Raw genomic sequence first — 17,049 nt, forward strand, 5'->3', positions numbered from 1 at the left:
GGTTACAGGTGTGCCAAATTGAGGGCTTTTCGACTAAGAGGCTAGGCCTCTATCTAATGTATACATTATACGAGCGAATAAATAAATTAGTTGCGATCTCAGTTAAACAATGTTCATTTCACTTTTTCGTTTTTGGTTTGGTTAACATTGGGATTGGCACATTATATTACATATCATACAAAGCTTTGCATTCGTTTTCCTCCATCCAACCTCCAACTCGTGCCCTTGGTGGAAACAAAATGATAATAAGACAGTGTTGGTAAAGGCGAAAGTATTGGAGATAAAAGTAGTTGGGCTCTTTCTCGCGAACGTGTAATAAAATGTAACCGCTTATCACATTCATAAAACTTGATTTAGGTTAAATATTGTACATAATTTAGTACAGTTACCTTGTATGAGTTAACTAAATGTTTTCGATTCGTTAATAGCACAGTGTAAACGCTTCTCCATCTTCGATCTTTAGGGCACATATTCAAGTTTGAAATCAATCAATCAAAATTTATGGGAAATTACATTCTTTCTTTGCATCCTTGCGTTAGTTTCGTTCATTTAATTTTCTACATTTTCGGTTTCTTATCTTGTTAAGTTTTTCGTTTGGTTGGTTTTGCAACAACTACAATACATGCAAACAGCAAATTTTGAGCGCAACATAAACGCTTTTGACAATTCAAACAGGATCTATCTTAAGTGTTATTTTTGTCTCTTACTTTGGTATAATATTCACTAGATCTACATATGTATGCTTTCGTGTTTTTCGTGTTTTGTTCTGTGTGTATTAATGTATATATTTTTGGCTACTTTTTTCTGGTAGTACAAATCGCAATATTTTTATCTCGTTCTGGTTTCTAATTGCAAATAAGATCGGAACCAATACAGAGCGGATAAAAATGTACATTTTATGTAAGTAAACCATTTCGTTTTTGGTATATTCAGCACAGAAATTATTATTATTTTTGTGTGTTGTATGTGTGAGCGTGTTGTATATTTAACTGCCGGTAGGGGTGTTTCCTTGTTTGAATTACACATTTAATACTTTGGTTTTATAACATATACTATATAAACAGGTTGCATCGACTCGAGAAAGGGGCTTTCGGGTTTTGTAAATTTTAAGGATTTTCCTCCGAAGGCTTTGCAAAATAAATGCTCTTCATAAAAACCCTCCAGCTCCTACTATATTTTTCCCGAATGGCATATACATTTCTGTCTGGTTGTTTGGGTGTCCGGTTAATTGTGGGCGCCTTGGATTGCTTAACTGGTTAATTGATGGTTTCGGCTTACTGGTTAGGTTAGTTAATTGGCTAAGCTATTAGGTGGAGAATCGGAAACTCATGTAAGTTGTTCACTTGAAACGTACGATTATATGGGGCAGGGTGTTATGTTGGTGTTATGTATACATATATGATTGTGTACAGTGCGTTCACCGCTCAAAGAACAACAAGAAAGAACGCTATAGTCGAGTTCCTCGACTATCTGATACCCGTTACTCAGCTAGTGAAAGTGCGAAGGAGAGTCTTCAACACTGACAGTTTTTGGCGGATTGTGGGCGTTAGAGTGGGCGTGGCAAAAAGTTTTCTTGCAAGTCGATAGAAATTTACAAAACTGATACAAAAATGAAAAAATATCAAAACATTTTTCAAAACTGTGGGCGTGGCAGCTTTGGGCGGTTTGTGGGCGTTAGAGTGGGCGTGGCAAAAAGTTTTTTAACAAATCGATAGAAATTTACAAGACCAATACAGAAATGAAAAAATATTTAAACATTTTTCAAAAGTGTGGGCGTGGCAGTTTTGTGCGGTTTGTGGGCGTTAGAGTGGGCGTGGCAGCATGATTCGACAAACTTGCGCTGCGTCTATGTCCCTGGAGTCTGTATGCCTAGTCTCAACTTTCTAGCTTTTGTAGTTCCTGAGATCTCGACGTTCATACGGACAGACAGACGGACAGACGGACAGACGGACAGACGGACGGACGGACAGACGGACAGACGGACAGACGGACGGACAGACGGACATGGCCAAATCGACTCGGCTATTGATCCTGATCAAGAATATATATACTTTATATGGTCGGAAACGCTTCCTTCTGCCTGTTACATACTTTTCAACGAATCTAGTATACCCTTTTACTCTACGAGTAACGGGTATAAAAAGATATTTCTTTTAGTTGCGAAACGCACCGTGTGTGGTCTAAACTTATCGGTGTACCGTTTTTATTGTGTTGTTAGCACAAAATACCTTACAAGATTTTTGGTATTATTCATTTTTCATAGGTTGTTTTTTTTCTTGTTTTTCAAAATAAATTACAATGGATTCGAGAGGAGTAAGTCCCCATAAATTGCACACATTTACTGTGTGGCCTTCTCATTGACTCGTTTTTCCTTAACCATTTATCTTCATCATAATCTTAAATAAATATAAAGCACAAAGTGTTGACTTTCCAGTTTTTGAATTCTAGGTTTTACGAATATAAGCTTATGCTTATAACATATGCATAAAACATATACATAAATATTTTTAAGTAAAGTTAATTCTTTAAAATGTGGGCGAGTGTGTGTTTTCGAGTGATGAGTGTGTAAATGTAGTATATAAAGAAAAGTATATATGTGTGTTAGCATCTTCAGCTAAATCAGCATTCTTTTTTTGGTTTTTCTCTACTTTTTTTTAGTGTGTTTTTAATCATTTTGGTATCGCGGTGCTCTTTCCCTTTTTGACCATAGACCTGGGAATCTTAGGCATAAAATTCCGTCTTTCCTTGCGTCTTATAGGCCTCCTCCTCGATTTTGTACATGTCCATAAGCTTGTTTTTGAAGCGGCAGTTGGATTTTGGTTGACAGACGGCAGCGTGTGAAACAGCAAATACAAAATATATCGCAAAAGTAAACAAATTGTGTGATTTTTGGTGGTTTAAATCGAAAGAGAGACAATGGGCATGTGTATGTGTTGGAAAGAGACAGAGAAAGGTAGATATATATATATATATAGAGAGAGAGAGAGAGAGAGAGAGAGAAAGAAAGAAAGAGCAAGAGAAAATATCGAATATCCTTTTAGTTTTTATCAATTACTTTGGCATTTGCGATTTGGGCGACACAGCAAACGATAAATGACTAGGCGTTAAAGGGGCGTGACGGGTTGAGTTTACAGACAGAGACAGATTAAGAGTGAAAGTGACAGAGAGAGATATATAGAGAGAGAGGGAGAGAGAGATCCATAAGGTAGTTCGGCAGTAGAGCCGCGAGCTAGGATTTATGGGATTCAAGCCAAGAGTAATATAACACAATTATTGGTGGGAAAAGGGACAGTCTGAAGACAGAAGATTTAGGGAAACAGTGATTTTGACACGAGCACACAAAAATGATGAAAAAGCACAGAAAGGCAAAAATAATTAAAAACGTAAACTTTTTCAAATGAAAAATATTTGGACGTCATATAACTAAAAACAAAGTATCAAAGCAAGGCAAAATAAGGAATCACATTTAATATAAATGCGCTCTTTATAGGATCGCGAAACCGTGCTCGAAATCAGTGGGACAAGTCGAAAACAATTGTAAAGTAGAACACACGATGAATCAACAAAATGAACATGTACCAATAAATATATAATACACATATAGGAAACAGTAGATAATTACATCTTAGCAGTTAGTGTGAAAGATTAGCAGCTACTGACTGATCGATTACTTTTCAGGTTAGTACGGATGGGTTCGGTTAGATTGGGTTTTCGTTCGTGATCGGTTATTGTTTATCGTTTTTCGGAAGATGCATCCCCAGTCGATAATCTCTCTCTCTCACACTCTCTCGATCGAAAATTAAGGGGCTACAGCAACTACAATCGTATCTGGGATGCATATCTTCACTTTAGTATCAGTTTCGGGTTTTCTGTATCGTTTTTGATTCATATTTTGTTGTAAGGTTATAGATTATATCGTTTATCGTTTACGTTTTATCGCTTTCTAGCTGTACAGGTGTGGTTGTCTAAAGTACAGTCTCAATACTGGTTATAGTGTCGGTCTGCGGCCGAGTTTCGTTCAGTACCTTTTGCACGTCGGTACTGAATTCCTCGACCTGCTTCGAATGCGCCAACTTTAGTTTCTCCATCGCACGGCCCTGCTTAACGCCGATTTGCTGCAAACGAAGGAATATACAATAGTTAAAATCAGTTGAGATACTATGGATAGAACATAACTCACCTTCTTCTCCTCCATGAAGCGCTTTACATTGTTCTGACGCTTCTCGCGCAGCCGACGATCCTTCTCGTTCTTGGTCTTCAAGGTCTTGTCGTTCTGGACCTCCTTGGCGGTATCCGCCGACATCTTCGCTTGCTTGGCATTCAGATCCTTGATGTCCCTGCAAACAAAGTAAAATAAGTACTTGTTTAGAATGTGTAGTCATTGTGTGGTAGTAATCTCACCTGGCATGACGATCCTCCAGCTGCTTGATCTGCGCCGCCTGAACGGTGAGCATCAGCGCCTTCATGGCATCCTGCGAATCTTGGACATGCTGGCGCAGCATGTCCCATTCCTCCTTGCGGTGCCTGGCGATCATGTCGGTCCACTGTTTCGTCTGATCATTGATCGAGTTCTTGATGTTGGCATCGTTGCGAATGTCGTCTTTGCTCTTGCCCTTGATTAACTTATCGATGGCCGCATTCTGGGTCTTTTGCACCGAGGTGCGCTCTTTGGCGTGCTTTTTGCGCAGGGTGTCGAGCTCCTTGATCTGCTTTTTGCCCACCTTTTGGAAGCCCTTTTCCTGGCGCAGAGACTCCAACGTGACGGGCTCAAAGACTAGTGGTGGCTCCTTCTTTTCCTCCTCTTTGGCCTTGCCAGCATCTCGGGCGGCACCGCCGCTCTGCTCCTCAATGCCGAGGGCCTTCATCTGTTCATTTTGCTGCTTAGCGGCACCGGCGAATCCTCGCGGATCCGACAACATGGCCATGAAGTCCTCAAAGCCGTCAGGTACGTAGATCTTTAGCTCGATATTCACGAACAACATGGGCAACGACATGGGGAAGTTAGCCTCCGTGCGCAGGGAAACATGACGATAGCCAGCCTGTAGACCGTCCAGCGGCAGGATACGTTGACCCAGGATCTTTCCGCTTTCCTCATAAACGCCAAATCTCAGCACAGCCAAGTCCGGAAGTACCACTTTGCGGAACACAAAGGGGTCCTCATTGTAAACTGGATTCAAGCCATTATTGGCCACCAAACGCGTGCGAAACTCCTTCTTCACCGTGTCCGAGGGCAATCCAAACATGTCCACCTCCACATAGGTGCCCACTTTCTTGTCGGACAAGAACTGGCCGGCTATTACCTTCACGGAGCACTGGGCGGCAATCACGCCATCCACCGGCGCATCGGCAAATGGATCGAAATCCTTGTCGGCTCGACGCATGAAATCCGGCTTCAGTAGATAGCCACAGCCGCCGTTATACTCGAACTTGCCCTGGTTGAGTTGCATGGGTAGATCGGAGCTCTGGAAGTTGAGTGAGACCATCTGGCAGCCGGCGTTCCAAAACACCTGCGGCATATAGTTTGAGGAGTCCGCTCGTGTGCCCTTCGGGTAAATTCGCGACATCTGACGCTTGTTGTAATTGACAAAGTCGATGGAGCTCTGCTTCAAGTAGTTCATGCCCGCCGATTCCGCAAACGAGGACATGTTATGGGCAATGTTCTTTTCTGTGGGTATGACAAATAAAAGAATATATGAAAAATACATACATATGTGTATTTAAGCAACATTTAAGTAAATATTGGTTCTTGAAGTTGCCAACAAACTTTACTGCATATACATAACACTGTGGGTTTCCCCTTCAATTGCAATCTAAAAATGGCACAAGCGTCTCTTACCGATTGCCTTGTCGAAGCCCTGGAACTTGATGGGCTGCGCGTAATTGACCATGGAGGAGAGCCACGGATGCACGTTGGTGGTGGAGCCGCTGTAGTTGGCAGCGGCGGCTTCGGCCTCCGCACCACCGCCTCCCTCGGCGGCTCCTTCGTTGGCGGCGGCTGCTTCCGGGGCGGGAGCGGGGGCGGCAGCTGCCTCCGGCGGCTTGCCTGCACTGGCGTCCTCCTCCGGATCGTCGTCCGTCTTAAGTTCGCCCTTCAGCCAGAGCTCCAGCTCGACCTTTTCCACCTCCGGCTTCATTCGCTTGTTCTTGATGAGGATCTTTTTCTTCAGCTTACAGGGTGGCGGTAGCGGAAGACCCGGGTCCAGCTATATGAATATGCCACCGGGATTAGCAATGTGGTGATACCAAGCGGTTGGGACTGTGCCCACTTACCGGGTGATCTGGTAGCGGCTCCTTCAGCAGCAGGTCGCCAAAGAAGTCATCACAGTATTTGGCCAACTTGTATTGCTGGGCGCGGTTGCAGTGGTTTTCGAAGGACAGAATTACCGGGTACTCGGAGGACACGAAGGCGCAGTCCGCAATCGCCTGGATGCAGTCCTGCGAGTAACATTGGAAAACCATATTTAAGTTTATTTAATACCCTTAGTGCGCCATTACCCAACGATTGTTTGGAGTGGAAAATGAGACAAGCTAAACTGTTGTTTTACAAATTCAAATACACGGGTTCAATCGAATTTAAAGCCTAGATTAGAGTTGTCGAAAGCTTTTCACTCATGTACTCAATGTGCACTCCCTAAAATGTTTTTCAAACTATTCAGTTAACTCAAACAAAATTGTTCTCGGAGCTATAATTAGTACAAATTTGTATGTAATTAGTTTACCACCGCAATGTTTCTAAACAATGCAGTCATAGTCATATTCCCAAACGGACTGTGCACATTAGATGCACGAACCCGATTTACTTGGACCATTGAGTATGCTGACATTACATGCGAAATGTTTAATGTTTCAATTAAAAGCTAATTTTACCAATTAAAAACATTCTCATGTAAAATGTGTAAGAATTTTGCTGCTATTAAACGACTTTAGGGTATTAAGTCTTACCTTAAAGAGAATTTCGGTGCAGTAGGCGTGGCCGTGGGTGACGATTGGCTCCTCGTCCTCACCCTTTCCGTTCCAGCAATCCAACTCCACACATCGACAGCCTGCCAAGAGTGTCTGGCGGTACATTTCCACGGAACTTTTGCCGCCGATCTGACGACCGGATAGGTAGGTATTATGAGAGCTGTTGATATAGTAATGGGCCAGTGGCTGATCCATTTCCATGTAGAAATCCAGACGGTCCAGGAATACAGGTGCGTTCTCGTCGGACATCAAGTAGCGCTTAAATCCATCCAGCGACATTTGAACTAAATTTGAATTGAAAGTGAATTGTGAATCTTCACAGTGGTATTAAACTGAGAACTGATACCGTTTTTCTTTTTTTCCTCATCCAACTCGTAATCGTTGATGATCTCCGTGCAGCGTTTCTCCTCGTAGAGAGGATACAGGATCTCGTTCATCCGCGGATCACGCTGTTTGTCGTTCATGAACTGGATAAATTGCTCCAAGCTGATAAAGTCCTGCTTGCCCTTGGTGCTGCAATGCAAGTAAGGCCAAGTGATTATGATTATTCTTTTAGGTAGGGGATTCTACTTACATGGAGGTGAAGAGCTCCTCAATGTCGTTTCGGGGACACACCTTGTGGTACAAGGCGTAGAACTTGTCGAAGGTGAACTGCTCCTTGGTCATCGTTGCGTTTTTGTCATCGGGCAGACCGGCATCCTTTATGCACGTGTACACCAATTTCTCCGTTTTGCCGGATGCGAAGGTTTTGGCCAGCGTTTTAACCGGAATTTTGCCACTCTTCTCTACACAGTAACTCAATCGCATCCAACTAGTTTTGGGTTTAGGAATTTGTACAAAGTCAGTTATAATTGCGCTCTTTTCTCGGAAAGAAACTGGTGATTTTGGGGTGTTTGGATGATGCACTTAAAACGACAACAGCGAGAACAACATTCAAAATATATACAAACCTTGGCTTAAAATAGCTGGAGAAAGTTCAACTTAATTAAACTACGCTTTATGATATTTACACATTTAAATAGTTGATATGACCAATGTTTATTTGATATTGCAAACACAAAAGTGGTTAGATTAGCAAAAATTTTAAAATTAAATTATGAAACAGCAAAGAATGTATATAGTTTATGAGAATGCAATGCATTTATTATCGCTTTGAACTCAAGACTTTGTACATGTAATTAAAAATCCCCTTAAAACCGTAAGTAAATAACAATTTCGAATTTTCCATAAGCAGCAGGAAATTGCTATCAAATTGGCTTGAAACTACGTCAAAGGTCCATGCCATTGCGAGCCCTATTTCACTTTCATTTAACGACTGTTTAGTGAACTAAGCTGACCGGTAATCGAATCAAATATTGATTAGCAATCAATTCCAGGCGATCCATTACGCAGATGATTAACGACCGCCCCGAAAACAGAGCTCATAACTAATTGAATCGAGGGTCGCTCGCACTTCTGTCCAATTTGCATGGATACAGTGGCCCATGGAGTGCGGCCCATCCTTCGGTTTTGGGTCAAGTAATTGCAAAACCGTATGCGCCGAATGACGCGTAAATAATGCAATCAGAAACAAATTGCAAACTAGGACAACTAATTAACAATACAAACGTGCAACTGCTACCGTGCCCACTTACCACGCCCACTTACGCAACCCTGCCACCACTACCGCCTCTCGCCTCCCATTTGGCCAAGGTGTTGGCTACGTCGGTGGTTAACACGATTGTTCGTTGAATGCACTTTGCAACTTTCTACCATTCCATCCGAAAGACCACAGAGGCATTTGCACACTGAGGGAAAGTACTAGTCAGTTTAGATAAAAAGTTGCCCAAAATGAGTTCGGCTCTTTTTAAACCTTTTAATATTTTTAAATCACAGGCAATACCATTAAGATATATACATCTATATAGAGGCTTATTCTGAATCGATATTTCTCACTGCTCGCTGGCAGGTGTGTGATCCCGGATGCAACACACCCACTCCCCGTAAACACGCCCCCTTAACACGCCCCAAAAACACACTCGACTGGGCAGAGAGTTCACCGCAAGGCATCGCATATCCAATGAACCGCATTTAAGCAGCAACCTTTCATCCTTGCACCCCTTGGACCAACCACCAGCCACCATTCACATCGACCAGCGAGCATTGGCCATTGAGTGCATTCGCTGCACTTGTCTTTCGGAAGGGAGACGAGCAAACTTTGGGCAGTTTAAACCAATTTCGGTTGACGAGGCAGGAATTTTCACTGCAGCGCCCATTTGATTAAAGTCCACTTTAGAAATGCAATCGAGACTGCAACTAAAAGCATTCCCGGTTGCTTTTAACACCCTTCGTTTAAGCTGCTACCTAGTGATACATTTTCCCGGTTGTATAAACCCTTCGTTTAAGCTGCTACCTAGTGATACATTTTCCATTAATATTGTTACAAAAAACATCTTTAAAGTGTACTATGTACTATGTTTACCGCCATCCCAAATGCGCTGCAACGTTTGCTTGACATCACATCCTAGGTTTCTTTGTGAATAAAGATTGCTTTATTTTCGCTGTTTATGCTATGACACCCATAAACCGTTATTTTTCAAAATGTGCTCCGCATAAAGTATGAAGCCCTTTGACCAAACTGCGTGCTTGCTCTACACACACACACACAGCACCGCACCCACTCCTGGAATTATTCATGATGGCTGCGGTGGGAAAAAGAGCAGAAGCCCAGACCCACAGACCCTTACCCCCCTCCCGCCCCTATTTCCTTCGTTTATTTCGTGTGAAACAGGAAATGCAAATAAAATGAATTTATGTTGTGCTAAGCGTGAAACGCATCCGTGGAACAGGATAATCAAAAACTAGGCTATTGGTTCGCATTGGGTAGATTGAATTGGAACCGTCGGAATTACGTAATCCGCAATTGGGAAATTAATAACGAATGAAAATCGCATGGAATAACAGGTATAGGATAAAGCAGAATCGGGAATTTTAATTAGTAACTTAGATTGTTAACTACTTACCAAATGGGAGTATTTTGACCTCTTTGTAGCCTCTACTCAAGCTCTTCTACTTATGACTATATGACACCAGACGGCTGAACAATCGAAAACAGGTTCTCATTCAAATCTTCTCTAATCAGTTTAATTGAAAATAAATGCAACTCAAAAGCATACCAAAAGGAAATTTCCGTTTCAGCTTAGTGCGCTTAGTGTCATAGAGGCATAATTTACTTAAACAGGTGTTTCATCCTAATTTAGTGTGACCGTACTTACTGCTTCATCAGGTTGACGCGCGGACACACATTCGTGGCGCGATTGTTATGCGTGATGAGACGCAAGTTCTTTTGCCAGCTCTGTTCGAGTGAGACAGTTGTACATATATATATATATATATATATAGTTGTGTGTATATATATGTATGGAGAAAGAGAGAGTAGACAATCGTAAAGGACAACGACATAAACAACAACGACAATAATAACAATAACAATAACGAGAATAAGAGTAAGAACAGTAAGAAGAACAAGAAGAAGAAGAAGAAGAACAGCATGCAGTACAGAGAGAACGGAACAATCGATGCAATTATGTACACAGTGTAATCGAGTGAGGTGCAGCAAGTGGAATTAATGTGGCAAGGCGAAAGGACATGGGACATGGGATGTAGGATGCAGGCTGCAGGATGCAGGACGAAGGGAAGAACCGAGGCCGTTGCAATAATGTGAACAAAGACAGACACCAAGCTCTAAGGGTAGGGATAAAGGTCGGGGTAAGAGTAAGGGTAAGGCTAAGGGTAAGGAAGAGGGTAAGGGTAGTGGATGAGGAAAGTGGTTAGGTGAGTAGTGAACACGCCCACTTACTGTTTCCGCAGACACATCATGGGGCAGATATTGTTCGCTTTGACATTATGTGTTATTTTTCGTATGCCATCTAGCCAGATCTAAAAGAAGAGTCGATAGAAGGATTGTGTGATTTTAATGAGTGATATCTGTTTCGATGCATCTCTGCATTAACGTTGCTTTCTAAGAGCACTAAATGTGTGTTTTAAATAGCATCCCTCTCCAATTGTAAAGTCTCCAAAAGAGAAGACCCAGATTTAAAGCGGGAAAGTGCGTATGGGTAATTTTTCTTTGGATTTTCCAAATATTGCTAACGCACTTAAAACACAAGGAATGCAGGACTAAGCCGCGATAGAGGAATGAAAATTTGGATATGGGTAAAAGATCCTGCCCCTGGATTACCCCTTCCATTTCAGCACATTAAGACGCGACTTACCTTGGCTGTTGCCGCATCTGGACAAATAACATGGTGATATGTTATATTGATATAGTCCGTGTTTGAACAGATCGTCAGGGAACGCTTATCCAGTTCCGGTATATTGGTGCCGTTCTTCTTGGTCACCTTATCGAGTATCTTAGGATCCTGTGGGAGTAAAATAAATACAAATAGTAATAGTAATCAACAGCTCAACTACTCAGCTACTACCGCACATTGCGCATACGCCCCGTGGCCTCCCATTTGACTGCAATTTGGCGCATCGCGACTGAATGCTGTGTATCGGAATTGCCATCGCAGAACATTAATCTCCAGTCGCATCATTAATCAAGGCTTGCACAGAACATTTATCAACATTTGTGCAGCGTTCGCGGAGCCAAGCAAATACATTTTCATTCTATTTTCCCTTTGGCCGTCAGCAACAATTAAATGCTTTGTACTTACTTCGACCTTCCCCTCCTGCCAGCCAGTTTTGGCCAGCTTTAATTTCGGCCAGCATTTCAATTTAATTACTGCGCGGTCCAATAAAGTGCAGTTACGTACATTTCAGAGCCCGAAAAAGTATGCTACATTTTTAATCTTCCCCCAAATTGTAAACGAATTTTGCGAATGGCAAACAGTTGATCTTCCTCACCCTACAAATGACTACATTTAAGAAGTGCAATTGTATGAAAGAGACCTGTTGTTTACCGCCTTAAATGCTGTTTCAAAGTCTGCCACTTAAATGGTGAATTTCTTAAAGGAAGTTGAATTATGCAAAGACCCCATTGAGGATTTTTCCCTACCCCCAGGGCGCACACATACACACACACACACACACACACACACACACAAAGGCATAATAGCTCAATCAGTTCAAGTGCAATTTGTGAGGAAAGTCTGGGCAAGAAAGCAGCAGACTTTCGAGTGCTAAATAAGTCAGACTTCCACGATTTTATCCCCTGTCGCTCCCTTGAACCAAATAAAGTGAAAGCAAATGTTATAAAAGTTTTGTTCCCTTATTCTTTCCTTCACTTTATATATATATACATTTCTTTTCGTCATTTTCTTCCTTTTTTCGATTTTTTTTGGGTGCCACTCGCTTTGTTACGATTGCAGAGCTCCGTGCATTATTGAAAAGCGCCAGCAAACTAAAAGCCAGGAAAAGTCGGGGGCAATAACGAAAAACTGCAACCACGCTCAAATTTTTCGTTTTCAATATTTTTTCGGTTGTGTTACCCGTCTTTTCCCACTCTTTTCTATACTTTTCCTGCGGTTTTCCTTTGCCAAACGAAGCAACTTTTAATGGTTCATTGTGCAAGGCTTTTCAGGAAGCACTCTGTCTCTCTCAGACTGAATGATGCCATCCCTTTCGCGCCCTAAAGTCGCACACTTTGCACTCTTTCTCCTTTTGCCCCTAATGTGCCCTCTCTTTCATTTATTTGCCTGTGTGTGTCGCTCACTGATTTAATATTGATGACCAAACATTTCAAGTGATGGCAGAGCACTAAACGCACACTAACACACTAAAACACTCACACACAGACACGGAGAAAAAAAGTGTGTCAAAAGGGAAGCACTTAACTCGGCATTCAGAAATGCTCATAAGACGTTTCTGTCAGTGTATGATATACTGAACCCCTATCCATGTTTTCTTTCTGCTTTTTGCATTTTGTGTCTGTTGCCTTTACTCAGTTGGCATTTTCTTTCTGGCCATCTTATTTGTGGTCAACAATTTTGGCACACACACACACGCACTCAGCTGTGATCATCCAGTGAGTTTCTTGCAACTTCTGCTCCTTGGTGTTTATTTTGTATTTTAATTGAATTTGCCCGAGGACTGGAGCACAGCAAAATCAATGGAACACAAAGATGTTTGACTAGAGAAAGGGCTAAGAAAAGCTGGCAATAATTTCACGTTTTCTGAGTAAAATCAAAACATTTTATTCGTTTTAAGCTTGCAATTTAAACCTTTTCTAACGATGCATTCCATCCACAATATTCTTTATTTGTGTACCTTCTGCTTTTTGCTATGGGAACATTAAAGGTTCAATTTGTTTAGATATTTTTCAACTGCATTCCTTTTTGGTAAAACCGCTTGCAGTGCAACCTCTTCACGACTGAATGGAGCACTACCGGCGACCGCACGTGGCAGCCACTTAGAAGTCCCTTTCGCCGTGTCCATTCTGCATTTTCCACATTTCATTTTCATTTACCCCTAGATGCACCTGTAACCCACATGCAGCATAGCCAAAGGGTTTGCCCCAGGCTGAAAGGCAAAATGAAGGGAACGTGGACTTAGTACGAAGGGCGGGGGCAGAATATTCCCTATGCTGCTTAAAGTCGACCTTAGAAAGTTGCTAGAGCTTATTGAACATAAGTTTTAATACCGTTTACAATAGCAAATTATTTCAGAAATTCAATACACGACCTTTTAGTTTCAAAATTTTGATTTGATCAAAAGGAGGAATTCATAAAAGAAGATTCTACTGCGCCAAAAACCCAAATGTGCAGCCCTGGGTGTGTCCTCTGTCCTCTGGCTTCGATGAATGTGATGGGAGTGGGATGGGAGTGGATATGGGCATACCTATCGGTTGCCAGTTGCCAGTTGGATGCACTCAACCGAGTCTTCGTTTCAGTTTCACTTTCAGCCCTTCCCTTCGGAAAAGTGTGTCAAAGGAGGGCAGGGGAAACTGGACAGCAGGTCTACTACATTAGTTTGAGTCTCGGGGCAGCACCTGCATCGGCCATAAATATATATGCAAGATTCTATATATATATATATATGTGGGGTACTCCAACAACGTATAGATGGATTGGCCCAAATGGAGGTTCATTTCGGTCTGTTGCTGTTCGGTCATAAATTTCATTTAGGAGGCGGCGACAGACAAACAAACATACGTCACTCTATCAGTCCGCATCCCACCTTATGTACTCCCTGGTAAATGGCATATATACGTGCCATATGTCGGGGTAAAGGGAATATATAGAAGGGGGCGTGGCCAGTCGGTGACAATAAATCTATCGCATGGAACAAATGCGTTTCGAGTCGAAGACGGCGACTTTGATCCACAAATGGCGCTGGCTGAAAACAATTGAGAGCAAAAGTGACATATTGACACATTAACCGACGCATACACTTCTACACCCCCACACATCCACACTTCAGCACACACACACACACTACGGCGACAGTTTTATGGCTTTGTGATAGTTCATCCTGCCAGCGAAATAGGAAAAAATAAAGGAAACACCAACTGCACTTAGTCAAAACTTGGCGCGAAAATACGGGCAAAAGTCGAAAATGTGGAAAAGTAGGCAATGAAGAGAAAAAAATAAAAAATTAAGCCAGTTGCTCAACGGAAAACACTGATTGAGTAAAATTTAAAATTTAATTAATACATATTTTTTAACTAATTGGATATGGAATCAAATTTGCTACTGCAACAACAATTTTCCTCTGCCGTTAATTGTGTTTTATTATTGACAGTAAATCGACTAATTAAACAGCGGAAAAAAGGATTTAATTATTATTCTAAGGCCAACAATTCAACGAAAAATCCCGCAATATAAATCCCTGAAAAACATTATTTATTTGCAGCAAACAGCTTTTTTTTTTGTGAGGGGCTCGCATTTGTAATCCCTGGTCAGGACTGCACATAGCCTTTTAAATCTATTTTATTCCAAAGAATAAATGGACCATTTAATGGTTGTAAAACCACCAATTGGCGTAAAACTTGATTTATTGGAATTGCAATTTGAAATGCTGTTGCCAATTGGATTCTGACTAATCCGAAATCAAATAATACCGTCCCCGAATAAATATGACTTATTCACTCACCTTGGGTGTTCCTCCCGCACGAATGTCGCTCACTTGGCAGAGCTCAATGACATCGCCATCCTGCAAAGAAAATACATACTTAGTCATCGCATTTTTTATTTCCCAAAATAATTGTTATATCTTACCCGGCCCTCGCTTTTCCAATACAGGAAAAATCCGTATTCGTCGACCTTGAAGAGGGCATCGCGCTCAAAGTCATTCTCCTTCGTCTCCTTCTCGTTCTCGAACCAGCGATCGAAAACACAGCCCGTGGTCAATTCCGGCGGAACCGGAATGATCCAATCGAACTCGTACTTCTTGGTCATTATTGCAGACTATGTGACGTTAGCTTAGCCACTTCCGTTTCCACTTCCGTTGCTGTTTCTCTTGCCGCTTCCGTTTCCGTTGCAGTGCACATGCGATATATATCTAAGCCAGATCAAGATCTGTCCTCTCTATCTCTCTCTCTCTGTCTCTTTCTACTGTCGACTTAATTTCCGGACATATTATACACTGGCCCTAGCTATCAATGCTTCCAACGTATGTGTGAGTATATACAATAGCATTTATAGCAGATCACATGGTCCGTTTCCGGCTAATTGAACTTGGTCCGGCAAGCACTTCTGCCTCGATTTCGGAGCGGCAGGTTCCCTTTTATTTCAAATCCTCGACGCAGCTGCAAATGTAAAACGAGATTCGACCATTAGACATGACAGGCACAACGGGTTTTGGGGTTGTGCGTTCGAGCACTCCTGCAATAATAATTGTGCGGCTGGCCACAAACAAAATAAAGATATGGTCAGCCTGCAGTGGCAAAAAAAAAGCATATAAATCAGGGTAAAATAATTCTCAAAAAAAAATTCAATATTCGATAAAATTCGGGTACAGCCTATGAAAATCGCAGGGACTTTTCACTCAAACTGTTCTTTGTCATAGCTTCCAAACTGGGTACTGCTCTTCTCGCAGTGCATGAAACGAAAATGAGGAATGTGCCTTGATTGCTCGTGTTACAATAGGAAATTCAATAAAATGCTTTTATTTTGTCTCCGATGACCATCGAGCGTTAGCTTTTAGTATCCAAATGCATCGTATAATTTTCAACTTAGATTTTTGGTAAAATTTCAACAAGAGAGTGTATTTTCTTCCATTAATTATGCAAGGCATGCCAATTTCAACATCAGAAACTTAATGCGATAGCAAGACTGCCCTTGGAAATTAATTGATAACAACGTTTGGTAAATTGAATTTCGATCTGCCTTTAAATGGAAAATGAGTAAATTTAAAATTTCCTGGCTGATTAAATAAAGAACTTGTTAAAAAGTATGTTTCAAGACAGTAAACAAATTTAATAAAGTTTGTTCAAATTGCATTCAGAATGAGCATAACCAACAGGAATGCGAATCCTGTCAATTTGCGAATAATTTGGCATAAAGTTTAATGAGTTTTATTGTTGGGAGAGGGAAAAAACTTTCAAATTGAATTAGCATTCGAATTGTAATAATTTCGCACGCACAAATCCGCCTGCCAATTTGCAATCTGCACACACCTTATGTGTTTCGACACATTAAAAAAAAAACCAAAAAAAAAGAGAACAAAACAAAAATCCACTTTAAAGTTGTCCCATTGACACGGCAGAACTTTACCCCAAAACGGAGGTTTATGCAAATGATTAAACAAGGACTCGCAGGAGCAGTTTGTTTTAGAGCACTTTGGGTTTTTGATTTTTACGTAAAAGTACAAAGTACAAGTCACAGATCCGGCTGTTAGCTGATAGACAACTGAACTAACATCGAATCGTTGCAGCCGGAAGCCAAGAAACATCTAAAACTAAGACTAATGGAATTAGCGAGTGACGACATTGCCAGGGCCATGGCCACAGGTTCTTTTTCGCTGCGATTCGATTTTGACGCACTTTGGGGACTTCCCACCCTACTTCCCTCCCACTGAGAACAGCAGCCCCACCACCCACTGAAAACCATGGCCGTGGCCTCGTGCACCTGACTTTGATTCCAATTCGGGGACAAAACTAAAGTG

General features: G+C 41.6%; 1 protein-coding gene across 4 annotated transcripts in view; it reads right to left on the minus strand.

Moving 5' to 3' along the window:
• Window positions 1-2,398: 2,398 nt before the first annotated feature.
• LOC120455305 (1-phosphatidylinositol 4,5-bisphosphate phosphodiesterase) overlaps window positions 2,399-17,049 on the minus strand; it is a 41,792-nt gene continuing 27,141 nt past the window's right edge. Inside the window, exons 1-14 of one of the 4 annotated variants that reach the window (XM_039641353.2) lie at window positions 16,659-16,781; window positions 15,162-15,691; window positions 15,037-15,096; window positions 11,217-11,363; window positions 10,218-10,297; window positions 7,538-7,774; window positions 7,310-7,476; window positions 6,943-7,247; window positions 6,271-6,435; window positions 5,837-6,203; window positions 4,402-5,665; window positions 4,181-4,337; window positions 4,026-4,115; window positions 2,399-2,790 (exon numbers count right to left, since the gene is read on the minus strand). In XM_039641353.2, the coding sequence (XP_039497287.1) occupies window positions 2,722-2,790; window positions 4,026-4,115; window positions 4,181-4,337; window positions 4,402-5,665; window positions 5,837-6,203; window positions 6,271-6,435; window positions 6,943-7,247; window positions 7,310-7,476; window positions 7,538-7,774; window positions 10,218-10,297; window positions 11,217-11,363; window positions 15,037-15,096; window positions 15,162-15,341 (3,288 nt within the window). In that variant the 5' untranslated portion in view covers window positions 15,342-15,691; window positions 16,659-16,781 and the 3' untranslated portion in view covers window positions 2,399-2,721. Of the gene's footprint in view, window positions 2,791-3,930; window positions 4,116-4,180; window positions 4,338-4,401; window positions 5,666-5,836; window positions 6,204-6,270; window positions 6,436-6,942; window positions 7,248-7,309; window positions 7,477-7,537; window positions 7,775-10,217; window positions 10,298-10,801; window positions 10,882-11,216; window positions 11,364-15,036; window positions 15,097-15,161; window positions 15,692-16,658; window positions 16,782-17,049 lie in introns of those variants that run through there. The other 3 variants (XM_039641355.1, XM_039641354.1, XM_039641352.1) reach the window with 3 other exon arrangements.

The sequence above is a fragment of the Drosophila santomea genome, chromosome X, assembly GCF_016746245.2.
Source record: "Drosophila santomea strain STO CAGO 1482 chromosome X, Prin_Dsan_1.1, whole genome shotgun sequence".
NCBI classification, from domain to species: Eukaryota; Metazoa; Arthropoda; class Insecta; order Diptera; family Drosophilidae; genus Drosophila; species Drosophila santomea.